Source organism: Tasmannia lanceolata, unplaced genomic scaffold (assembly GCF_043159265.1).
Source record: "Tasmannia lanceolata isolate RefF3 unplaced genomic scaffold, GAP_Taslan_0.1 ptg000020l, whole genome shotgun sequence".
NCBI lineage: Eukaryota > Viridiplantae > Streptophyta > Magnoliopsida > Canellales > Winteraceae > Tasmannia > Tasmannia lanceolata.
The window spans coordinates 1,589,550-1,615,408 of NW_027518697.1; the positions used below are offsets into that span (position 1 = coordinate 1,589,550).

The 25,859-nt window shown below is 38.1% G+C and overlaps 1 protein-coding gene across 5 annotated transcripts in view; it reads left to right on the forward strand.

Annotated features, from left to right (window-relative positions):
* LOC143853708 (uncharacterized) overlaps positions 1-24,464 on the forward strand; it is a 34,422-nt gene extending 9,958 nt beyond the window's left edge. Inside the window, exons 11-24 of one of the 5 annotated variants that reach the window (XM_077363426.1) lie at positions 98-151; positions 6,793-6,972; positions 10,188-10,300; positions 15,082-15,264; positions 16,999-17,056; positions 18,185-18,244; positions 18,357-18,398; positions 18,473-18,603; positions 18,800-18,935; positions 19,019-19,096; positions 22,361-22,477; positions 23,800-23,862; positions 23,949-24,036; positions 24,117-24,464. In XM_077363426.1, the coding sequence (XP_077219541.1) occupies positions 98-151; positions 6,793-6,972; positions 10,188-10,300; positions 15,082-15,264; positions 16,999-17,056; positions 18,185-18,244; positions 18,357-18,398; positions 18,473-18,603; positions 18,800-18,935; positions 19,019-19,096; positions 22,361-22,477; positions 23,800-23,862; positions 23,949-24,035 (1,302 nt within the window). In that variant the 3' untranslated portion in view covers position 24,036; positions 24,117-24,464. Of the gene's footprint in view, positions 1-97; positions 152-6,792; positions 6,973-10,187; positions 10,301-15,081; positions 15,265-16,998; positions 17,057-18,184; positions 18,245-18,356; positions 18,399-18,472; positions 18,604-18,761; positions 18,936-19,018; positions 19,097-22,360; positions 22,478-23,799; positions 23,863-23,948 lie in introns of those variants that run through there. The other 4 variants (XM_077363424.1, XM_077363425.1, XM_077363427.1 and 1 more) reach the window with 4 other exon arrangements.
* Positions 24,465-25,859: the final 1,395 nt, after the last annotated feature.

The window sequence follows — 25,859 nt, forward strand, 5'->3', positions numbered from 1 at the left end:
TTACTGTTATTATATTGACTGTAACTTACTAAATTTTCATCACTCGGTATGTTTTACGTGTCTGATATAATTTTTTATTGGAAGCTTACCATTACAGGTTTGGTATCCATCTCCTGGAATTGACCCGTTTAAGCAGGAGGACTTCTTGCAGGTATTTATTTTATCCATGGGAACACTGAAATTTATTACTTAGGTACTGTTCATTTCCTGATGATCCCACATAAGGTAAAGGTAGTATGTTTTAGTAGTTTCTTCATTCATATTCTTTTGTTTTCTTATCTGCCATACTTAAGTTCTTGTTTAGAAACTTACAGAACTTTTAATTTTTGAAGTTACCTACTATGATGTGATGCAGATTGTAGGCCAAATAAGTGGCATATTTGCCCATTAGAAAATTAAATCCCTAAAACTAAAACATGGAAATAAAATACTAGAAACTAAATAATACGGAAATAAATCCCTAATGCTCTGTTTGGTTGCTTGTAGATGGCTGGGAGAATAGGAGAAAAATAAGTCAAAGAGAATTAGACAAGAATGGAAGAGAATGGAAGATGGGGAGGATATTAGGAGGGAGATTTGCGAGTAGTGTTTGGTTGCGCGAGGAAATTAGCGGAAGATGTAGGGTGTCATTATCAAAATATAGGTGGAAGAGAGAGAAAAGTCAGAGAGAGAAAGAGAGAAAGAGAGAAAAAGAGAAAAAGAATAAGACAAGAATTTCTCCTAATTCCCCCAACAAATTTTTCCATTTTGGTGAAAAAAGGGGAGAAGATTATGGGGGGGAACATCTTCGCCACGGAGGATAAAAACCAATAATGATGTCTAGAAGTTGTCTAGTGGTCAAAGGTGTAAATGACAACCAAACATGCTTTGGGGAGATCTCTGGGAGATCTCATGCATTTGAAACTCCTACAATCCCCCCAAAACAAGCAACCAAATAGAGCATAAAAGTCCTAATGGGCAAATATGAAAAGGTAAGTTTCTCTCGTTGGTTACATTACCATAGGATATTTCCGTAGCAAGGAAGGAGAGTCGGGAAGTTTTCTTTAATAAATAGAAAGGTTACCTTTTGTAACTTTTTGCCTAAAGTTACTGTGTGCCTAAAATAGCCTCTTTTTATAGATTATTATGAAAAGGGAAGCTGCATAGTAAGCTACGTGACCACTATTAAAGAGGAATAGAGGAAGGAGAAGAAACCCGTAGAGGGGAGAAGCCAATCAATCTTTATTCAATAATCATCAAAGTACAAAATCCCTAATACAAGAGGCCTATATATAAGCAATGGGATGGAAATAAAATTCCATGGAAAATAAAATCCCTAAAACTAAAACATGGAAATAAAAATACTAGAAACTAAATAATACGGAAATAAATCCCTAAAAGTCCTAATGGGCAAATATGCCACTTATTTGGCCTACAATCTGCATCAGGATGATTGTAGTTCGTCTGCTGTTAAATACTTTAATATGTTGTGAGAACTGAATCTCTCTCTCTCTCTTTTGAAAATTAAACTGAATCTCTCTTTTGAGCAATTGAATAGCTACAATTAGCGGATAGGTTGAAAAGGGTGCTGCCAAAAATTGTTTCCTCTTCTCAGTGTGCTTTCATTAATGAAAGGCAGATAGTGGAGTGCTCTCTTATTATCAATGAGATTATTGACTACAATGCTAAGTTGGGTAAGGAGGGTGTCGTGTGTAAGTTGAATATGGAGAAAGCATACGATAGGGTGGGATGGCACTGTCTCGATTATTTGCTTGGGCGTATGGGTTTTGGGTTGAAATGGAGTTTATGGATGAGAAATTGCATTTCCCCTGCTTGGTTCTCTGTATTAATCAATGGATCTCCCAAAGGCTTCTTTAAGTCTTCAAGAGGGTTGAGGCAAGGCGATCCTCTTTCTCCTTTTTTTTTTTTTTTTTTTGTAATTGTAGCTGAAACATTAAGTAAGTTGTTGGAAAAAGGCAAACAAGAAGGATTAATTAAGGACTTCACGGTTGGGGAGGATCAGTTAGAACTTCTCTCATCTACAATTTGCGGATGATACCTTGTTGTTCAGTTCCATGGCTATCCTACAAGTGGCTAATCTCAAAGCGATCATTAGATGCTATGACATGATCACGGGTCAAAGAACGAAGTTTCATAAATCGAGAATCTTTGGCATCAACATAACAGATGCGAATCTCCAAGGTTTGGCTGGAATAATGGGGTGTGTGGTTGACTTCTTGCCATCGACTTATCTTGGGTTACCTTTGGGGGTAGGTAAACTAAAGAAAGAAAGTTGGGAACTTATAGTTGACAGTGTGGAGAAAAGGCTCGATACTTGGAAGAGGAATTTGGTCTCCAAGGGTGGCAGGCTCACTTTGATTAAGGCGGTGTTGGCTAATATTTCCATTTATCAGCTATCCGTCTTCAAATGCCCTATGAGCATCATCTTGAGAATAGAAAAAAATTCAAAGGCGATTCTTATGGGGAGGGGCTAATGATAAAAAAGCATCCCTTTGGTGAGTTGGGAGGAAGTTTGCAAACCCATAAAGGCGCCCGGGGGTCCCGGGGGGGTGGGGGGGGGGGGTCTAGGAATCCGACATATAAAGGAAACTAACCAAACGCTTTTAGGGAAGTGGCTTTGGAGATATGGAGAGGAGGGCCATAACCTGTGGGCAAAAGTAGTTTCAAGCAAGTATGGGTCCTGCAAAGGTCATTGGGAGACAGAAGATAAGTTCATGAAGCCAGGGAGAACCATCTGGAGGGATGCAATGTGTTTCAAAGAAAAGTTTTTGGAAGGAGTAAAATTCAGAGTATATGTAGGGGATAGAGTCAGATTCTGGTGGGATATATGGTGCTCAAGGATACCATTGAAGGACAGGTTTTTGGTTGTTTGCCATTTCAGAGAATAAGGATGTTATGGTTAAAAAATGTTTCACAGGAGGAACTTTTTTGATAGGGAATTGGAAGAGGTGGGAAGCTTACTACAAACTTTGGAAAGGTGTTATACAAAGCTAGATGGGAAAGATAAAAGAATTTGGGTCTGGAACTCAGGTGGGGAATTATCCATTAAATCCTTCTATCACCAACTTCTACCTTGCCTCAGTATCTCCAATGTAGCAAAAGTGTGGGACTTTCAAGCTCCACGAGGATATTTTTTTTGGTTGGTCGGCGATTCTTCAAAGAATCCAGTCCATTGACTTCCTTAGAGAAAGGAATTTGATGATTATTGACCATTGCGCTCTATGCTTAGAAGCAGGGGGAATCAGTGGACCCTTTACTAGTTCACTGTAAATTGACGTCAAAGGTATGGAGTAGGGTCTTGTGTAGATTTGGGATTACATGGGTCAAACTTTCTTGGAGTGTTTTGACAGTTGGGTCTTGGTACCGTGGAAGAGGAAAGGTAAGACCCTTTGGTATGTTTTTTTCTAGCCACCATTTGGGTTTGATGGAAGGAGCGTAACACTAGAATCTTTAAAGGTTATTCAAAGGGAGCCCAATTTCTTTTCAATAAGGTCATTGCTTTAACTAGTTCCTTGGTGAAAACTCTAGAATCCTTTAGATTTGTCTCGGTGTATGATTTGTGGCACGATTAAAGAGAGATATGTGGGGCATCTAACAATGCCCATAAAGTTGTACAAGTATGGACTCCCCTCCTCCCTAAGGGATACTTAAATTGAATTTTGATGTCTTGAGTATGGGGAACCAGGGTCCCTCAGGCATTGGAGGGCTCTTTAGAAACAAAGAAGGGATCGTGATTTGGGCATTCAGTGGCCCAATTGGGGTGGCAGGCTCAAACGAGGCCGAAGTTCGAGCCATTTATCATGGTATCAGATTGCTTCAAAATCAAGGCTTGGACTGGGTACAGATAGAAGGGGACTCTCTTAACGTTATTAGGTGGCTTCGAGGTTCCATATGGCTCCATGGAGATTCGCGGATTTATTTCATGAAATTAAGGATAGAATTGGATCATCTTCGATATCCTTTATTCACATAAGGCAGTCAGCTAATGGAGAGGCTGACAAACTTGCTGGGGAGGGTGTTCATAGGGGGGAGATGGAGTTCTTTGACTACCTCCCCCCTAGCTATTTTTCACTTGTTTTTTGTTTCTTTTCTGGGCTAATATGCCATCTCTTTTCTTGTATCTTATGAGACTTTCTTGGTCTCTTTCTCTTTTTTAATAAATTTTCCATACAATTCACAAAAAAAAAAAAAAAAAAAAAAAAAAAAAACAATTGAATAGCTACAAAACAAGTCCTGATATGGAAATATTCTGAATGGGACAGTCCTGTCTCTGTTGGGATGGAATGCATGCCAGGTATTGAAAATTTGGATTTACCATTTACAGGTCTGCATGCCAAAAAAAAAAATCACTCTTCTTAACAGAGTTAGCCTGCACTTTCTCCCATTTTAAATATGGTGTTCTATATCAAGCATTTGGCTACATCTACTGTTTCTTCAGTAACAAACTTGGTTCAGCTATTTCTAACTGGCCAAATTTGTATGGGTCTTTCTTTAATAAGAACTGGGATTTACTTCTAAGAAATAAAAAGGTCTTCAGAGAGCTGGATCCCTAATGTTTTAGCCTGGCAGATTATATTAAGGGTCTCTTGTTGTATTTATAGATAGCAGATTGGAGCAACCCTCGAGCATGGTGTTTCCCTCAGTCTTAATGTCATGACCATTTGTAATGCTATCGGATTGGTGCAAGCTAACATCCCTTGCCCATATGGTCAATAATTTTTAATGGCTTGCATGTTCTTGATTTCAGTCAAAATTTCTGTTAGAAAAAATTGATTGTAAAATGAAGATCTTATATTGGGATGTAAGAAGGTTGGAAATTCAGGAGTTAAGATATGACGATGACTTTGAAGAATATTATTTGGACACAGGAGGAGGATGTGTAGTATTGTTGTCAAAAGACAAAGGTTGGACTTGTTGGATATATTTGTATGGTCTCTAGTCCATTGTATTTATGAAGGAGATTATCAAACAATAACATAAACTACTACTTTGATCGAGCAAATATCTAGAGTTCTAAGCATACATTGTTTGTGTTTGATCGAGCTGGCCTTCATGTTTGCTGCGTTGTAAAACCTCATGATCAAGTCCCCCTTCTTGTAGTGGGGCAAATCCATCTAGGGTTAGTGGCATGCAATCATGATGCTGAAGGAACTTACACTGTGGGAATGCTAATATTGCTACTTCATGGACATGCTAGAAAATTGCTCCCCTTTTAGGGACCAAACATACGTTTATACTTTTATTTAAAAGTATAATTATGCTTATTTACTTTTACTTTTCTTCCTTTGTGGTCTTTTCCATCCCCCTGTCCGCATTTCAGCAACTCGCTACTCTGCAGACAAATGAGCAACACTTTACTACTCTCTCTCTCTCTCTCTCTCTCTCTCTCTCTCTCTCTCTCTCTCTCCCCTGCAACGAATAAATCCTACCAAAGGGTGTCTTCAACCTTTGCTCACCGGAAATACTAGGTATTGCAAATTTTGGCCCCATTTGTATATTCTTCTATAGAGAGAGACATGATTATGGGAGAATTGATTAGAGATGAAGAGTATAGGAGATATGATTATGGGAGACTATGGAGAGAGACATGATTACAATGACCTCATTTTTAGTGAAGAATTCTGTGTTTTTATTTTGCTTTGTCTGAGTGAGCCTTGTTCTTTTCTCTTGAATTATCAAGGAGGTAGAAACTGTTTTTTTTTTATACAAGTTTTTATTTGATCAAAGTATAAAAGATAAATAACGCCTTTCTCCAACAGCTTAAGCTTTTGGGGAAGTTGGTAAGTTAACATGGTATCACAGCCAAAGGTCTCGAGATCAAACCTCCCGGATAGCAAAAATCCACATGTGATGGTCAGCCCAAAGTGGGACCACATGTGCCACATGTTTGCCAAGTGGGCCACACGTGCGGGGGAGTGTTACAGTATAAAAGATAAATAACGCCTTTCTCCAACAGCTTAAGCTTTTGGGGAAGTTGGCAAGTTAACAATATATATATATAAAATATTAGAGGAAACTGTTGGTGAGCTTAAGCTCACCAAACTTATGGTGAGCTAGCTTGCCCAATCACATGGGGGCCCACTTTGTTAGGATGATCCAAACCATTCATTTGAAAGTCCCTTACATAGATGGGGGGTGTACCAAAAATCAGCTCCATAGGATCATCCTAACCCCTCCATTTGTGGAGGACAAAAATGGACAAACACAAGTCTGTCCATTTTTGTCCTCCACAAATGGAGGGGTTAGGATGATCCTATGGAGCTGATTTTTGGTACACACCCTATCTATGATAAGGCCTTGCAAATGAATGGTTTGGATCACTCCCCAAAATATGGGACCCATGTGATTGGGCAAGCTAGCTCACCATAAGTTTGGTGAGCTTAAGCTCACCAACACTTTCCTCAAAATATTAATTATTTGGATTCAAGTTATGTGAAAATTGATGATCTTAACACCGTTACAATAATATAGTCACTTAATTTTACTCCGTTTTCTAGTTTTGTTGCAAGTCTCTTGTTGTTGCTATGATTATGTATGATCTACGTCTCTCTTTGGTGATTAATATATTAACGCGTTTTTTGCTACTTTTTTAAGATCTCATCATAATTTTATTTCATATTTGAATTTGGCCATGATGATTTTTGACATGCTTGAGGAAACTACTAATATATGCACAATTGTCATCAGTTTAGTCTTGATTTTTTATTGTACGTAATTTTCATTTTTTCTCACAATTGGTCATGATACTATATGGGTGTCGATTGGTTAAATTTTTCTTGTTTGTTTGTATAGTTGGATCCTGAGCTAGAATTCGACCGTGAGGTTTATCCCCTTGGACTTCTTCCAAATGCTGGGGTTGTAGTTGGTGTCTCCCAAAGGATGTCATTTTCAGCATGCACGGAGTTTCCATGCTTTGAACCTTCTCCTCAAGCTCAAACAATATTGCATTGTTTGCTACGACATCTTCTTCAGGTACTTCTTGATCTACTGTTTTGTTCTTCTTTTTTAACAAGGGATTCATTGAAAATCAGAAGAGAAGGAGACAATTCCATAAAAAAACGAAAAAAAAGAAAGAAACAAGGGGCAAAAAAGGAAACAGAATTACAATTGTGACCAAGGTTTTAGGTTTCGGTTTCGGCTGAAATCCCGAAATTTGGAAAAAATTTGAATTTCAGCCGAAATTTTGGTAGTTTTGTCCGAAATTTCGGAAAATAAGTAAAATTGTGAAAAAAATCATATTTCGGCCATTTCGGCCGAAATTTGGACAAAATTCGAAATTTTGGGTTTTGTGGATTTCGGTTTTGGTCCCAACCGAAATCCGAAATTTTGACCGAAATTTTGGTATTTCGGCTGAGATTTAAAACATTGATTGTGACATCTTGTACAAAACATAGACATCTCTGCAAAGGACCCCATGGTTAGCTAACCTATATACCTTTGAGTTTCCTTCTCTATCAAATGGGAGTAGGAACACTAGGGAGTTAGTCCATAACACCTCCATATCTTCAAATGTAATCTCCAGGGGGCCATAATCTTCTCTTTTGACAACGAATGACAATTAGAGAGTCCAACGAATGGCAATTAGAGACTCACCCTAACATCCATGCTCTAGAGCAACCATTAGTTGGCAAACATCTGAGATTGAACAAGGCAAATCTCACCAACGCACAAGAACCTGCATAAGCCAAGATGACTCTGCTACTACAATCTGCAATGGTCTTCCTCCCTCCTTTAAACCAATCTTTCTATCTTCAACATCATTCTTTCTTTTGAATAATTTTTCTATTTTCATCAAAATTAAGTTTCAGCTATTCGTCCAGGGGGCCACACATCTAGGTTTACAGGAAGGAATTTAAGACCTGCAAACACTATCTCAGTAAAAAACTATAGAGTTAAGAGATATATCATTAAAAAAAATTGTTTTTAAGCCATGCAGTGATAACTCCACTTTGATTTCATCAATCACTTGTGATACGTCCACTTTGATTTCATCAATCACTTCCCTTTAGCTTTTCTTTTTTCCTCCAAAAAATCTGGAGTTCCTCTCTTAATGAGCAAGAAAGAAAATAGAGAGACAGAGAGCACACTGAAAGGGTTTTGTGATGCAGAAGCTGAATATTCCAAAAGCATTTTGTACGGATTATATGCCATATCGCATATAATGATTTGCCAAGCCGGCACACTGAGGAAGGGTGAGGGGGTTTGATGGGGTATGGGAGGGGGTGAGAGGGTCTGATGGGAGGAGGGGTGAGGGTCGCTGGAGGTGTGGGAGGGTCGGGAGGAGGTGCTGGAGATGAGGGGCGTGGGTGCTGGAGAGGAGGTCGCCAGAGGTTGGGCGGGGGGATTTGGGGGGGGGGGGGGGGGGGGGGGCGGTGTTCGCCGAAGGTTGAGGGAGAAGACGAGGAGGCGAGAGAGCAGAGAGAGGATGGAGGGGGTTTGGTTTAGGTACGATTAGGGTTGGGGTTGGGGTTGAGGAGGGTGGAGGCCAAAGGTGGAGTGAGGAGGAGGCTGAGGAGGGGGGCTTCAATGGTTCCCTAGGGTGCCACAGGCCCACAACCCTAGGGCTATGATACCATGTTAGAGAAGAGAAGAGAAGAGAAGAGAAGATGAAAAGAGTGAGTTAGGGAATAGCTCCCCCTCACTCGTGTATTTATATAAAAAGGGAAAGAGTAGATAGACCAAAGTGCCCTTAGGCACATTTAGACTTCTAACACTGGGTAATGATAGTCTAGAGCCGCAAATCAATTTACTAATGAACATCCCCCTGCCCTGCCAACACACATGCATGCCAATCCAAGATTCATACCATTGACATTTTTAAAGGGAAATATATGTGTTTGACTGGAGTTGGTCATGCTCTTCCAACTTATTATTATTTTTTTTGAAAATGGTAGCCTGATATATTAAAGAGAAGACCGAGATGGTCAAAGTAGAACATGGGAAAGATGAAACAACAATATTGAAAAATACAAATGGAGAAGATCAAGGCGGGAGAGAGTCGAAGAGAGCTAGAGAGTCCTTGAATGCTTCTCTAGCTATATCATCCGCCACATGATTGGCGGAGCGCCGTACGTGATGAAACACAGCCTCCAAGGAGTTCACCCAATCAAACATTTCATTGAACAACCTATCAAATCTCCAAGGGGGTTTTTGAGGTCCCTTGAGCCAACAAATAACATTGGATGAATCGCCTTCAGCCACTACATTATTGGGGTGTTTTATTATTAATACAAGCTCCAAACCTTGATGCACTGCATGCACTTCCGCTTTTGTGGCATCCGCGGTCCCAATAGGCCCGTGAAGGTCCAAAGAATCTCTCCAAGCTCATTACTAAGAACTCCCCCTACTCCTGCGGGATCCGGATTTCCCAAGCTAGAGTCATTAAAGTTGAGCTTTATGGAGCCTGGAGGAGAGGAGGGAGCTCCCATTGTCCTTCACACTTATGTTGGAATTTTGAACTACCCAATTATGCAGATAATTTTGAATTCCATCTGACTTTATTGTCTTTGCTTTGGAGCTGAACAGGCACCTACTAGGTTTCATCAATACCCATCTTTCAGTGATGTATATCACTATCTCCCAGCATTCCATGTGCAATTTCATCATGAAGATCTTTTTGGTTTTCGTACGTGATTATCTTTTTATCTGTGGTGATATATTTTAGCTGAGGCATGTGTCTTTGCTTAACTCGCAACTGTAGAATCTAATGTATGGAATAGGGGTTTCCACTACATAACATCAATTTATTACTAATATTTCTTGACGTGTCATTTCTACTTTATTCGTTCAATGGGATTGTTTGCAGTTTGATAAGTTACAATAAGAGTTTGTTTAGTTGATTTTGATTGTAAAATTGAATGTCCTCATTAATTCAGGTCTGAGCATCTTTTACTCCTTTTTTGTTCTTAATCTTCCCCCTAAAATTTCATTATTGGCATAGATTTGTTGAAAATTTTGTTGTGAGTTGGGATATGGGCAGTCCTGTCTTAAAGGCTCTTGGTGAACCCACTTCATTACTTATGGAATTGTAATGATCTGCAACTTGTAATTGACTTTTTTTTTGTTTCCAGAGACTTTTTGGGAGTTGTTTGTACTAACATCAATAAATGCCATCTTTCTGGCTATTTTAGAATACTAACTTTTTTTATTCTGGGAAATTCCTAATAGCATTCGTTTCTATGCACCAGAGAGATAAAATTGAGGAAGCTCTATGGTTAGCACGCCTATCAGCAGAAAAGCCACATTTCTCCCACTGTTTGGAATGGCTCCTTTTTACTGTATTTGATGCTGAAATATCCAGGTATACTTATGTATCAGACATTTTGAATGTTAAGGCATATTGATGGAATTCGGATGAAATATCATTCGTTTTTACTGTATTAGATGCTGAAATATCCAGCTATACTGATGTATCAGACATTTTGAATTTTAAGGCATATTGATGGAATTCAGATGAAATATCACGATTGTGTTCTAGAAATACATTGCTTACTTATAAATGATTCAATGTGTTCACCATTCCTAGTATGTATAGGTGGAATTCTCATGATACCAAATAACGTTAAAGTAAAAGAATATCATATAGATGGATTGGAAATTGTAAAGAACCATTTTCTCAAAAAACAAGTGATCAAAGAAGAATAACTACATTAAATCAATATAGACACTTCACTAGAATGGAAAATTCAAAAGTACGTCATATCTATTCATATCTCTTCGTTAAAGTGATTGCTTTAACTATTTCTTGGGTAAAATTCCTCCCCTTGTTCAAATTTGTGTCTGCCTACAACTTATGGGAAAGGTGGAGGGACATTTGTTCTAGCGAGGAAAGAATACATAAAATTCTTCAAGATTGGAAGCCCTCTTCTCCGGGCTTATTAAAACTTAACTTCGATGGCTCTAGTTTGGGGAATCCCGGTCCTGTAGGAATTGGGGGAGTTCTCAGATCTGAGTCTGGAGATGTGCTTTGGGCCTTTGCAGGGCCTATTGGGATGGCTGACTCTTTAGAGGCCAAGGTGTTTGCAACTTATCAAGGTTTGGAGTTGAACAATCTTGATAAAATAGTGGTTGAAGGAGATTCATCTAATGTCATCAATTGGCTAAAAGGGTCCATAAACGTACCTGGAGATTTGATAGTTGATATGTTTGATTGGGTTAGGCTCTTGGAGATTGTATTTAATCATGTTCGTCATTCTGCTAATCAAGTTGCGGACTGCTTAGCTAGAAAAGGAGTTTCCAAAGATTCTTGAGTGCTTTTTGACTCTTCCGCCGTGACTTTTTCTTTAGTATCCGCTTCATTGATGATGCACTTACTATTTTTCCTTGTATCTTGACCACCTCGGTCCTTCTATTGATACATTTGGCTTCCATTTTAGAAAAAAAGACATTTCACTAGAATGCCATTAACATTGAAGATGTTGGAGAGAAATTCATAATTATGTCTTAGAGGTGGCATCACTACACAAGCTCACCCTTAGTAATGGAGTGACTAAGAATGAAAGCCTACACATAAGGAGCCCATAGTGCGCTAGTCAGTCGACAAGACATGAATAAAACTGAAAATCAACACATATACCTACAATAATGTTACCTCAATCTAAACACTGGATCCACACCGATGTTGATTTTTCTCTCTTCGATACCTTCAACTCTTTCTTCAAGCACGTGTTGAGATCCTATGGTTTTCCTATTTTCCAGAGTCTTTGTCAATAAAACTGGCACTAGCCAGGTGAGAAATTAAGGATGATGCACATTGGAGAAAGCTAGCAGAACAGTTTGAGTTAAATGAAAATTTGATGCTTCACTGTGGACATTTCTCTCTTAAGAACAGAAAGTTTTTTCTCATTTTCCTGATGACCTTGCCCCGTTTAATCGTTCTATCGTCATCTTCTACCTTGCCCCGTATTCCCTAAAGTAGCCAAAGTGTGGAACATTCAAGCTCAGGGTTTGCGCTTTTGGATGGGCGGCGATTATTGAAAGAATTCAGTAGGGGTGGTTATTCGGTTAAAACCGAACCGAAAAAACCGAAATGTTAAAACCGAAATTATTTCGGTTTCGCAAAATTCGAACCGAAACCGAAACCGAATTATGAGAAACCGAACCGAAACCGAACCGATTATAACCGAATTGTGAGAGGAAAAGAGGGAAAAAAGTAAAATTTAGGCTTGGATCGGAGGGCTAGGATCATCCGATCAAAATGAATTTTTGAGCACAACATAATTAAGTTGTGATCAATCGAATGGACGGTTTTGATCATCCCACGGAGTGCACATAAAGCAACTTTTTTTGAAAAAAAAATGGTTTCATCCCTTATTTCGGTTAACCGAATTTTTTTTTAGATAACCGAAACCGAAACCGAATAACCGAATTTCCCAAAAAACTAACCGAAACCGAACCGAAATGGAGAAAAACCGAACCGAACCGACCAAATCGGTTCGGTTCGGTTCGGTTCTTCGGTTATAACCGAATAATGCTCACCCCTAGAATTCAGACAATGGATTTTTTTGAGACGTAGGAAGTTCATGATCAATGACTATTGTGCCCTATGTATTGAAGCTGGAGAATCTGTGGATCACTTACTTTTGCATTGTAAGATGGCTAGAGAGGTGTGGAGTAGATTACTATCCAGATTTGATATCGCTTGGGTGTTTTCAGCAAAAATTATGGAACTCTTGGAAAGTTGGGCAATGGTTCCATGGAAAAGGAAAGAAAGATTCTATGGCATGTTCCTTTTTAGCAACCATATGGATTCTATGGAAAGAACGAAACTCAAGGATATTTAAGGGTTTCATAGAAGGCCCCCAGTTCCTTTTTAACAAGGTAATAGCTTGCATCTTCTCTTGGGTGAAAACCTTCCATTGCTTTAGATTTATTTCCACCTATGATTTATATGATTTATAGTATGGATGGAAAGAGATATGCTTTGGTTCTAATAACGAACCTAAGGTAGTGCAAGATTGCTCGCCCCTCTCCCAAGGATTTTCAAAGCTAAACTTTGATGGTTCTAGCATAGGAAATCCTGGCCCATCCAGTATTGGAGGGATTTTACGGGACGATCATGGAGCGGTGAAATGGGTTTTCGCGGGCGCTATTGGATTTGCTAACGCAAATGAGGCAGGAGTTCGAGCCATTCTTCAAGGTATATGGTTGCTTGTGAATGAAGACTTATTGACTTAAATAAGGTGGTAGTAGAAGGTGATTCTCTTAATGTGATAAGTAGGTTGAAGGGGTCACATTCTGTTGCATGGAAATTTGCCGCTTCCTTTGATGAAATCCAAGGTATGATTGGGGTCACATCTATTTGCATCATTCATGTTTGGCGGTCAGCTAATGGTGAGGCGGATAGATTAGCTAGAGAGGGAGTCTCCAAGGAGAGCTTGGAATTTTTTGACTATATGCCTCCTTGAGTCTTTTGGAGGCTTATATTTGTATTTTTTTTCTTTCCCCTTCTTTTGTCCTTTTATGTTTATGACCTCCTCGGTCTTTTCCCCCTTTTAATGAAATCTTTTTACCATTCCAAAAAGAAAGAAAGAAAGAGAATAGGTGTAAGAGATGCATATGCTCGGGCCATTCGGAAAAAAAAAAGATGCATACGCTTGGGGTTGGAGATGAATAAAGGAAGGCAATCATGATGATCTAGGAAAGGGAATAGAAGATGAAGCCAAAGATAAGATGTGGATGCCTCTCCTGTACAATGCACTCCTCTAGACTTCAATTTATTCAAGATAAGGATGAAATGTTTCTTAGCGCCTAGAGCTAGGAAAAGTTCTAAGGCGTGATATGCGAGGAAAAAGAAGAAAATGGGTTTGAAAACTTATTCAAGATAGGGATGAAATGTTTCTTCGCACCTAGAGCTAGGAAAAGTTTTAAGGCTTGATATGTGAAGAACAAGAAGACAGTGGGTTTGAAAACTGCTTCATGATGGACTGAAAAAGTGAGTTGGTTGGCATTTCTAAATGAGCTAATACTATTCTTTGAAGCCGAAGTACCTTGGTAAAATTTCTCTCTTCATTAAAACCAAAACCCCCTTACACGAAGCCCTTCTTCAATGGAGCCGAATACTCCAAAGTCCTCATGAATTATTTACCTTTGCTAAACGGCTAAAAACTATAACTCAGAAATGAACCCTAAAATGAACAAAAGTAAATGAGCAAAATGACCCTCTTAGATAACTTAAGCAGATAGGGCCCACTACACATACAAAGTGTATTATATTCATTAGTGTTAGTTTCTTTATGAATGTGATAGTGTCCATCGTTGGGATGGCCCTATGTCAGATCAACACTCAGACATGATAGCTGAAATTAAAGTAACCTTGAGTTGCATTAATAAACATCTTGGGCTTAAGGGGAAAGAAAAGAAAGAAGAAGATACGAGAAGCAAGAAAAGATACGAAAGAGACAAAGAAAGGGAAAGTAAGAGGAGGGATGAAAGGAAGAGAAGAGGGAGAAAGATAGGAGGAAGGAGGAAGAAACCCTAACCTTGGGCTGCTATTAATGTTTTTCTCCCATAATGCTTCAATTAGGGCTGTAAAAAGACATTTATAGGGGATATCTGCCTTAAGTGAGTGGGCCCTATCAATAACCATTAGGATATATGAGTTTGAAGTCATAAATCATTGATAAATGACTTAAATACCTTTACTGAAGTCGCAACTAAATATTACTCACTTAGGGCTAATATGGTCCAAGTATGCTATGAAGTGTGGTGTGAGGTGGTGCGGGCCCTAGGTAATGTGGACAAACCCCACATCTAGGCTCCAAAATAGCAAAAATACCAAAATAGAAAGTGTACCCGAGAAAAATGGAAACTATAAATAAAATTTCCCTAAAGATGTCAAGCCATCAAGCCGGATCACATCATTTATAGTATTATCTTATATCATGTCAGCACTAATTATCTACTGTTAGGGAACTGACATTTACTACCATCACTATACATTAGCACAATTAAAAATGAGGTGTTAGGCTATGCTTGAATATGACTGAGAGGTCTGGTTGAAGTTTCAGTCGTTGTTTGTGTGCCTCATTTGTGTTAATTTTCTGTATTGAAATTTAAAATGTGATAAATTATTCCTTACAGGCAAAGTGCAAACAAGAACCAAGCCTCAGTTCCTAAAATGTCCACCAGCTTCTCACTTTTGGAGAAAACTTGTGATTTGATCCGAAATTTTTCTGAATATCTTGATGTAGTAGTAAGTGTAGCAAGGAAAACCGATGGGAGACATTGGGCTGATTTGTTCTCTGCTGCTGGTAGATCGACAGAGTATGCTTTCTATGCCTTCTTGGACTATACATCTTTTTTTCTAGACGTGCTCGTGAATTTACCATATGCCACCCTCGTTGCTTGACTTTCCACAGTGACTTATTGTTCTTTCTGTTAGACCTTGTAAACAAAGTCACATTTATGATATATATGCACTCATTCACAATCCTAACAATTCAGATTATGTAATAATTTCTTGTTCTTTCTGTTAGACCTTGTAAACAAAGTCACAATTATGATATATATGCACTCATTCACAAGCCTAACAGTTCAGATTGTGTAATAATTTCTTGTCTATCATTTTTTACAGTTCATGTTTATTTGCCATTATTTTCTTTATTTATTTGCTGGGACATTTATGCTTTGGTGGTTATAGTAGACATTTATTTGCTTCATACTTGTAAACATGCCTGACAGTTCGAGAACTATGTAATGATTTCTGGTCTGTTACTTAATATGTTTGATGTTTTTATTTTAAGTTTTCTTTTTCTCTTTACATTTTTGTTTTTAATTTGCTGGAACCTTTGTTCAGTACTTACAGGTATGACTGACATAAGCTCATCATATTTTTAGTTTCTTGTCCATTGATTCTCCTTGAGATTTTCATCTTTTCATCCATAATTGTGCCCTGCCCAATTACAAAACACGTTTTGTATTGATTCTCTTTCGTGCTTCTCGTTTTAGCATACATGCCATTAATGAATGAGGGTTATAGAAGTTTCAATGGAATGTTTTGCTTATAAGATTGATTTTTCCATTCTTCTAACATCCACAGGAATCCAATCAATTGCTGATTTTTTTTTCTAAACGTTGTTTTGATTACCCAAATTTTGTATATGGAATATCTTTCTCCCCCAGTCCCAGAAGTGTTGTTTTAAGATCCTTCTCCGGTTGGTTTAATTGCTTCTTCCTTGCACTTAGATGTAAGCTGTGTTTAAAATATCTAATTCGAATGAGAACTAGCTCAAGGTAAAAAGGAGTTGAATAGGGACAGTCGATGATTGATGCAGTCAACTTTTAATTAACTCAGGAGAGTTGAAGGCAAGTTTTTAAATTTCGGTTTTGATTTCAGTTTTGGTTGCTACAGAAACGGAAATGTTTCGGTTTTTTGGATGATCAAAACGTTTCATCACTAAGGCTGCTCATGCAATGATAAGTCAAGTTGAAAGAGTAAAGGATTTGATCTTCTATCTCTGCTTTGTTGGATGATTGAAACGATCATGGGCCCGGGTTGTTCTGGTAATTGCATTAGGGCACAAAGTGCGATAAAACACCATTCAGTCTCAAAGAACCACTCAAATCTTTTCTGTACATGTGTTGAATCAAATCTCTTCAATGAGAAACTGATCATTTCTATCATCTGCAGCCCATACATTTGAACTTGAAATACTCTTTTGACTTTATTTAATACGAAGCTATTATTATGTTTCATTTATTTTCTTCTAATACAAAGCTATTCCGTTTCTTTTATTTTCTCAAATTACATAGCTACCTCTCAACTAAGAATATTGCTACCTCTTCATGTTCTCTGGCTTGATGTTTTGCCAAGGAAATTAATTTTCTTTTCAAAGTTATTTTTGTTGTGATTAATGATTATGGTCTGATACAAATGTGTTACATTTGAGCTTTAACTCCTGGCATATACTTGGGGCAAGAAATTCTATGTTACATCACAGTTCACTCAAAAATCAATTCAAGTTTTGAGATTATGTTATGCTTATTTTCCATTTCCAGGTTGTTCGAAGATTGCTTCCAACGAAGATGGTATCGGACTGCTGCCTGCTATATACTAGTAAGATTGACATGAATTCGGCGCTTATAAATAATTTGTGAAGTCTTTTTTGGATTATTGAAGTCTGTTTTGCATGGATAGGTTGTCATCATTGTGTCTGGATCTATGGTTTTTTTTCCTTTTATCATAGCTGTAATGTCTACTAGTTAACATTGGGCTTGCGATTATGTATTTTCTATACCTTGATCCATTTTCAGAATATGCAAGCAATCACATTAAAGGGCCCAATTGACATGAGCTTTCAGACATGGCAACTGATGCATGAGCACATAGTTGACAATGATATCTGATGCAATAATAAGGGAAGATAAGCAGCAGGTCCAATTGGGACTGCAGATGCAGGCGAGGCGGAAGTTAGAGCCACCCATCAGGGTATTAGATGTATGACCAAAGAAGACATGGATAGGACAATCATGGAAGGAGATTCTAAGAATGTAATCCGATGGCTAAGTGGGACGGTGCTTCCTCCATGGAGATTTGCCAATATTTCCGATCAGATTCAAGATAAAGTAGAAGGATCGTCTATTACATTCTCTCACATCCGAAGATAGGCCAATAAGGAGGCAGATAATCTAGCTCGGGAAGGTGTAGGAAGGAAGGGGGTTACAGATGTTTGTTTATCTCTCCCCCACCCCCCCGATCTTTGCTATTGCTTGTATTGTCCTTGCTTTTTCCGTTTTCTTTTTCCTTCCTCCTTGTATTTTGCGGTTCGACCATCTCGGTCTTCTGCTTTCATCTTTAATGAAATTGCTACCATTCAAAAAAGGAAAAAAAATAATACGATCATTCAGTGAGGTTTATTTGACTTTGTGGGATTGTACCAACCCTTCTCCCTTTAACCAAGGCTCTCAATAGAGTTCAACTCGAGAAGATCATGTACAAGTTAGGAATTCAAAATATATATGTCCCAACTTTAGGAGGAGTGTTGAAGACATGTTTGTGTTTGAGTAGGGCCACATCTATGTTAGTCTAATTAATGTTTTATGTCGTTTGTCTTTAAAGGATTGGTTTTTTTTTTTTTAAAGGTTGGGTATTCATGTAATTATAAGTGATAACTAAGGTGACTTATTATATGTCTGTGCTAAAAAAGAATGTATATTAATTCTCATAACCTGACAAATGTAACAGGTGATCGCTAAACTTGAAGGTCCTGCAGTGAGTCAATACTGTGCACTGCGCTTATTACAAGTAAGCATGCGATATTAATTTATACATAGAAAAAATCTATCTTCTTCTTGGCATGTATAATTTTCTATATAAAATCTTTATATGAACTTGCTAGGTTTCAATGTCATTGCAGGCAACTCTTGATGAATCTTTGTATGAACTTGCTGGGGAGCTGGTATGAAATTTCATGTAGCAGTATCATCTTTTTCTTAGATTGAGTAACAATTTTTTTATATGTTTACATTACAGGTAAGATTCTTACTGAGATCTGGAAGAGACTATGAACATGCTAGCGCAGAGTCTGACAAACTATCTCCTAGATTCTTGGGGTATTTCCTTTTTCGCTCCAGTTTCAGGAGGCAGTCTTTTGACTCAAAAAGGTAGAAACTATCTTGTGAGGAAGGACATTGTATTTGATAGAAATTATTTGGCTTCAAATACCTAGCAGGCATTATTTAGTTATTTAATCGTTAATATTCATTGTCAGGCCTATTTTTTTCTTTCACCCTTGGTGGTTATATAGGGGATGACTTTCCAGGTGATAATGTTCTTATGAAGCTTTTTCTATGGAAGCAGCTCCTCATTCAAAGAGCAGAGTGCACATGTTACGTCAGTTAAGAACATTTTGGAAAGCCATGCTAGCTATTTGATGTCGGGAAAAGAACTCTCCAAGCTTGTAGCATTTGTAAAGGGGACTCAGTTTGACTTAGTGGTGAGAGTAACCCTTATTTATTCTTTAATTTAACTTTTCAGTCATTTCGAATTTCGAATTTGACTTAATGCAATTCGCTACAGGATTATCTTCAGAGGGAACGATCTGGATCTGCTCGTTTGGAGAATTTTGCTTCAGGGCTTGAATTAATTGGGCAAAAGGTGGCATCTCCAATATGCTTTTATTGTCTACATGGTTGTTTTGAACATATTGGTTGGGATCTAGGAAATATGGTTTATTTTGCAATTACCTTCTGGATTTGTGCATTTCTTCTATTTGTAAAATGAATTTGTTTTGATAAAAATCCAAAAGAAAAGAAGACATCTAGTGATACTCTCTAGTCGTAATTCCATAACCATATACATTAATTTGGCCCCTCAAAAAATCCCATTTGCATCTTGTACCTAATTTTTACATGGTCTTTCTTCTTGTATTTCATAAGAAGAAAAAATAAATGTATAGAAAAAATTAATTTTTTTAGAAAAAATTAATGAATATTTTCTAAAGGATTCATTTGGCCGACCCCAACTGGTTTGAAACGAAGGCTTTGTTGAGTTGACTTGAGTGGATTTAAAACCAAGCACACCAGCATCACCAGCTGTATCTTTCTAGTCTTCTTAGGCTTTGCCTTGGTTTGTTTAGAACCTTCTATTGAGACAAGGAGGCTTGTTTAGGATATCTCATTACACCGCTTTTATGGTCCAGTACAAAAGTAGCCTATGAACCTGGAACACATTTCAGTCCAACGGTTAGCTTCAGAAAAGATTCTTCCTTCTGGCAAGAATTTGTTTAGTGTATAGCACGTCCATATGCAGAGTACTTAGAGTAGGTTAATATTTATTGTACCATTAAAAAAAGGCTAATATTTATTGAGGAGTAGTGCTATGAGTTTCTTTGGAGGCGTGATGTGGACTCTTCAAGTACCACTTAATCCAGCAGATGGAGCTTTACAAGCCAATGAAGAGTGGTGCTCTAGGGTGTTTAAACTTCTATTTTGTAGCCTTGTTGGGAACATGGCTTTGGAGTCATGGGTCAAAAGATGAGTGCATGTGCAAGGACATCCTCTTATTAGATGATGTGGCGATTAGCATTTGATGTGTGGGGAACCAAGGTTGTTTTGAGATCATTGGGTCAGGTGTTTCAAAAATGGCCAGTGGGTTGGGAAATAGATTCTATCGATGCATTATGTTTCTGGATGGTATGGACGATAGGGATGGGTTCTGGCAGGCCTTGTACTATTGCAAAATTCTTTTTGTGGAGTATCTAATTTTCTATAGGTTAGCCTTGTCTGGGCGATTAAAGTAGTGTGTTGCTTCAATAGGTGAGGAGATGGTGCAGTGGAAGATTGGCTAGAGACAGAATCTTAAATAGGAGGAATTATGATTGTTTCCTTGTTTCTAGGGTCAATTAGGTCTATGTGAAAGTTATCCTTGATTATTCGAATTGATTGCGATAATATATATATATATATATATATATATATATATATATATATATATATATATCGATTTGCTAGCTTCCATCGCAAAAGGCATTTCGCGGATGGTCTGTTGCATCTGACAGCACCCACCTCGTGAATGAGGACAAAATCTGCTGAAAAGTGAGCCTCTGTGGCTGCTGTAAGATGCAACAGACCATCCGCGAAATGCCTTTTGCGATGGACGCTAGCAAATCCTTATATATATATCAGAAAAGTGTTCCTGCGTTCGAGCGCAGATAACTTGCTGCGATCGAGTGCAAAAAAAATCATGTGGGCCCACATTTTTGGGGTGATCCAAAGCATTCATTTGGAAGGCTCTTACCTATATAGGGTGTCCACAAAAAATCAGTTCCATAGGATCATCCTAACCCATCAAAAAGTGGAGGGAAAAAATGGGCAGATTTGTCAGTAAGCCCAATATCACAAATATATATTAACACCACCAAATTATTGAAAGAAATTTAATTTGTTGCAATAAATATTTATAATTTTTTACTCATGATATTTGACATCTTTTGTTGTCATCTTTAAATATTTTAGGATAACCACATTTTTTATATTTTTTTTCATAAGAAATTCTCTTTCATTTTTATTACCATGTTAGAGAGGGCGAGCCTTGGCGCAACAGTAAGGTTGCTCCATTGTGACCTGGTGGTCATGGGTTCGAGTCACGAAAACAGCCTCTCTGCAAAACAGGGTAAGGCTGCGTACATATAGCCCTCCCCAGACCCCGCAATGGCTGGAGCCTCGTGCACTGGGCCACGCCTTTTTTTTATTACTATATTAAATTTTACTAAATAGATACTTTATGAATGGACTTTAATAATTTTTTTTTTCAATTAATGTATAAATTAGGTTACATACCACACTGCTTAACCTAAATGTTAAATTCTCTGTATTGTTAAAACATTTTTTATTTTTTATTTTCTATGAGAGTTTCGTAACAATATCTATTTTTAAAGTATCCCAATAGTTATTGGAGCTAAAGAATTTTCGACAATAATATTTCTCGCATAAGATAAGATTGGGTGTAAGTTTATGGGGAATAAAGTCGTCTTTCGTGGAAATGTAACCTTATAGGCTTTTTCTCATATAATTCTTTTTATAGAACACTAGAGGTGGATAATCTGGTTGTGGCTTCTACTAGTAGGTTGTACTCTTTCCTAGCTCCTCCGTAGGTACCGGCATTTTGTTGGTGTGCAGATGTGAAGAAGATTTTGACTATTGAGAGGTTGGTTTGCAACAGACCCACAATTCTTCCATCATGTGTATGCCTTCAAAGGATCAACATTCCACTTCTTCATTCATTTTCCTTTCACATAGAAATTACTGTCACCCCATACTGCTTAGTTGGAGGTGGCATGGGCTACTGGCTTCTATTTAGTCTTTGCTAGAAGCTGATTAAATGGAACATTGAAATAGAGATAGCATCTCAGGGAGACCATGCCAGTTATTGACTTTGTTGTCCATGTGCAAAGAAAGAAATAATAGGATATTCAAAAACAAAAGGCAAGGTATTATAAATGTAACAAAGAAGATTTAAAAATTTGAATAAAGGCTGGGTATTAACTTGGAAGGAATTCAAGCTGTAATGGGTTAGGATGGCCACAAGTCTAGGGAAGAGATTGTAAGGACTAGGGTAGGGTGATTTTCAGGTTCTTCTATCTAGACGCAAACGATCACCCTCTAGATGTAGAATTCCCGCAAGCTACAACCCTCGCATAATCCGTGTAAACTGTTGTATAAATGCTTGCATTTCTTATCTCTTCGAACATCAAGATCTACAATGCCTCTTGCAACCAATTTTCCATGTCCCGACGCAGCCATGGATTCTGAGGAGTGAGGATCACATAAATCATGAGATTCAACAGGTCTATGATGGATCACATAAATCTTTGTTATTTTTTGCACTGATTATCCATCCTATTTTACCCTTTGGTTGCAGCTTCAAATGGGCACCTTGCAGAGTCGGTTGGATGCTGAATTCCTTCTGTCCCATATGTGCGCTGTCAAGTTCAAGGAATGGATTGTGGTCCTAGCTACTCTTTTGAGGCGTGCAGAGGTATCATTGAATTTTCTTGTAATGCAGGCATATCATTGCTTTCTCAATCTAAGAGTTAATTCAGCTATCACTAGTTTAACTTCTGCTAATGATTCCATCTCTTTGACCTTGCATGAGAAACATATATGAGTACCGATATAATCAATTTCTTGTACAATTATTCCTATAAGAACTTGTATCATTTAAAAAAAAAATTAATTTATTCCTATAAGTACTTGTAATGACTATAGACTTATTTATTTTCAAATGAATTTAGAAAGAGGTTGCACCGGTTGTGTTGTTGTCGTGATAACATACCAATGTGTAGGGGAAAAGGAGAGCCTGTAAGGCTCATGCGATTCTTAGCTCTTTCTGTCATACTCTTTTCTATGCTGAAAAACTACTTTGTCCCTTGTGTGACTGAAAAAGGAATGGAGTTTCATAGGAAAAGAGGACGAAAGATAAGCTCAAGAAGAACTTCGCATCTTTGTCTCTCCCACTCGCCAGACAAAAAACCTCCAACTTTATCATTGTTGTCCACAGTCCAAGAATAAGACGGAAAAGAATTTCGCTCTCTGTCTCTCTACCTTTTGATAAAAAGGGGGCGCATTGTCCTACGCGGGGCGGGGGGTTATGGGGTTGTGGGTGGTTGGTTGGGATGAAAAAATTATCTCTCTAAAAACATAAATGAAAAGGATAACAATAGCCAGAAAACCACATTGCATTCCGTCATTGCTTCCTTCAATCCTAAACAAATTGGTGGCGGTTTTCTCATGTCATAGTTCTGTATGCTAAAAAAAATGTGAAAAACATAACAGCAGCCCGAAAATGGCAATAAGAATGGGAGAAGGAAGTGGTGGCTGTGGTCCTAGTGGAGAGAGAATGGATGGCGATGAATACAAGGAAGAAAACAACCCAAACTAATGCGAAATTTAAAAGAAAAATAAGAAGACTAAAAAGGATAACAATAGCCAGAAAACCACATTGCATTCCGTCATTGCTTGCTTCAATCCTAAACAAATTGGTGGTGGTTTTCTCATGTCATAGTTCTGTATGCTAAAAAAAATGTGCAAGCATAACAACAGCCCGAAAATGGCAATAAGAATGAGAGAAGGGAGTGGTGGCTGTGGTCCTAGTAGAGAGAGAATGGATGGCGATGAATACAAGGAAGAAAACAACCCAAATGAATGCGAAATTAAAAAGAAAAATAAGAAGACCAAAAAGCCCATTTATCATATTTTTAAAAGCAAAACAATGAATTAGTTTTGTGACACACAATATGAAAGGCTTATCTGTTTTTATGCCACTTCCCTCGCTTGAACACACATTTCCAACTTCTGCAGGTTTTATTTGATCTTTTTCGACATGACATGCGGTTATGGAAAGCATACAGCACAACTCTCCTGGTACGTCTTTCACCTCTTTAGTTCTCTCTAATTGCATATATAGATCCCTTTGGTCAACCTACCTAAAATATCCAACCTTTATCCAGTCACACCCTGCATTTGCTGAATACTATGATCTGCTGAATATCTTGGAAGAACAGCTTTCATCTGTTCGAAGTTCGGAAGAGAAATGAGGTGAGCATCTTATTGTAAGCTGACATAATAATGATGTAATTACTTATAGATCCTCCCTTTATTAATTAATTAATGAAAAGAGATGTTTCCAAGTGATCGTGGCAGCTAGTACAGAGCATTTTAGAACCTGCATTCTTCTTCAGTTTTGGTCGCTCCAATATGGCATGTTTGGGACGTCATATATCTGCTCTTTTGTGTTCGTCTGATGAGAGAACCATTGTCAATGGACCATAGCCTAAAATTCAAACCGCCCGGATGAAGCTGTCTTCCAGTTGGATGAGTTTTACTTGGCGAATTCATTTTGGGGCTTCTCTTGTTCTTTTCTATGTGCCTTCCTTTTGCAGTCTACAGAAACCTTCCGACGGATGGTGGGATGCTATGTTACAAATATCTCCGATATTTTCATAATATAGCAATTTTTGCAGCGACATTTTGATAAAATGATAAAATCCCAAAATAATCATGAGAATTTAAAATAAAAATAAAGCAATGCTTTTATTTAGGCCCTGTTCGTTTTAGATTGTGACAACCAATTGTGAGCCCCAAACCTATTACTGGCCCCAAAATTACGTTTAATTTTGACTCCAATAATCGGTTTGGGACTCACCATCAGTTGTCATAATCTTAAACGAATGGGACCTTACTGTGTTAATATCACTATATTTTTACAATATTCTTTTCTTAATATCGTTTGTGACTTAGGATGTCAAAGCAGTTTTGACTGGACTCAGCACCATATACTATTTGAGCTATTATATGGTAAGCATGCATGCATTCATTTTTTCGTTTTGGATTTGAAGATGTGTATTTTCCCGTTGTATCCGAAAATTACAGGTGGGCCCTTCCTAATCCGGTGATCCTAACTGTTCGTCTGCTGGGCCCTGCTACGGATGGCCCCGCGCCTCGAAATCCCTCACATCAGATTCTATCCAAACCCTCCATTTATGGAGACTTTGGGTACCCATTTCTATTTTTGAATTATCGAATTACAGTGCAAAAAATCAACTAATCAAGACTTTCCAAACAGCCACTTTTTGGATACCGCGTAGACACGATCATCCCATTGCCGACCACAAGTCGCGGCCATTGTTGTTGACCACGGCTCGATCGGATTATCTTAGTCCCTTGATCCATCAGGTCCCATTTAGGCAGGGAGGGTGTAGACTAGCGGTGCAAGTAATCAACTGGGAGGCCCATATAAACAACCGTAAATAGTGCCCCGATCAGTGAGGGACCTGAAAAACTCTCTAGTTACAACTCACGAGTATAGAACCAATGGGCATGCTCGGTTACAATTCTGAGGAAAAAAATGACTATTTGAAAATCGTACCCGCCTTAATCACAGCCCATAAATTTTGATGTTTCCATTTTATGTAAGAGGAACTACAATAGAAGTTTATGGCCATCATTGCTTTAAGCAAATTAATAGGTTTAATTAATTAGGTGTCCATTCTACGTAATAGGAATTGCAATAGTAGTTTATTTGGCTGACTTGATCAGTTTTTGGGTTGAATCTGGTGTTAACGTACCTTGGGACTTCATGTTTTCCAAAGACATGCTTGTGTTAGCGTTTTTAATCTCTATTGAAATCGAATATGGTGCCTTTCAATCCATAGATAAGAGAGATGATTTCTCATGTACTTTCTCATATAAGAGGAAAGGAAACGGGAAATAGAAGGGGTGCCACGTGGCGCATCCACGTTGTCCAGGAGAAACGGAAAATAGAAGGGGTGGCACGTGGCGCTCACGTCGTCCATGATTATGTTTTACATATATATCATATAATATGATATAATGTATTGTTTTCTTAAGCGTTATATTAG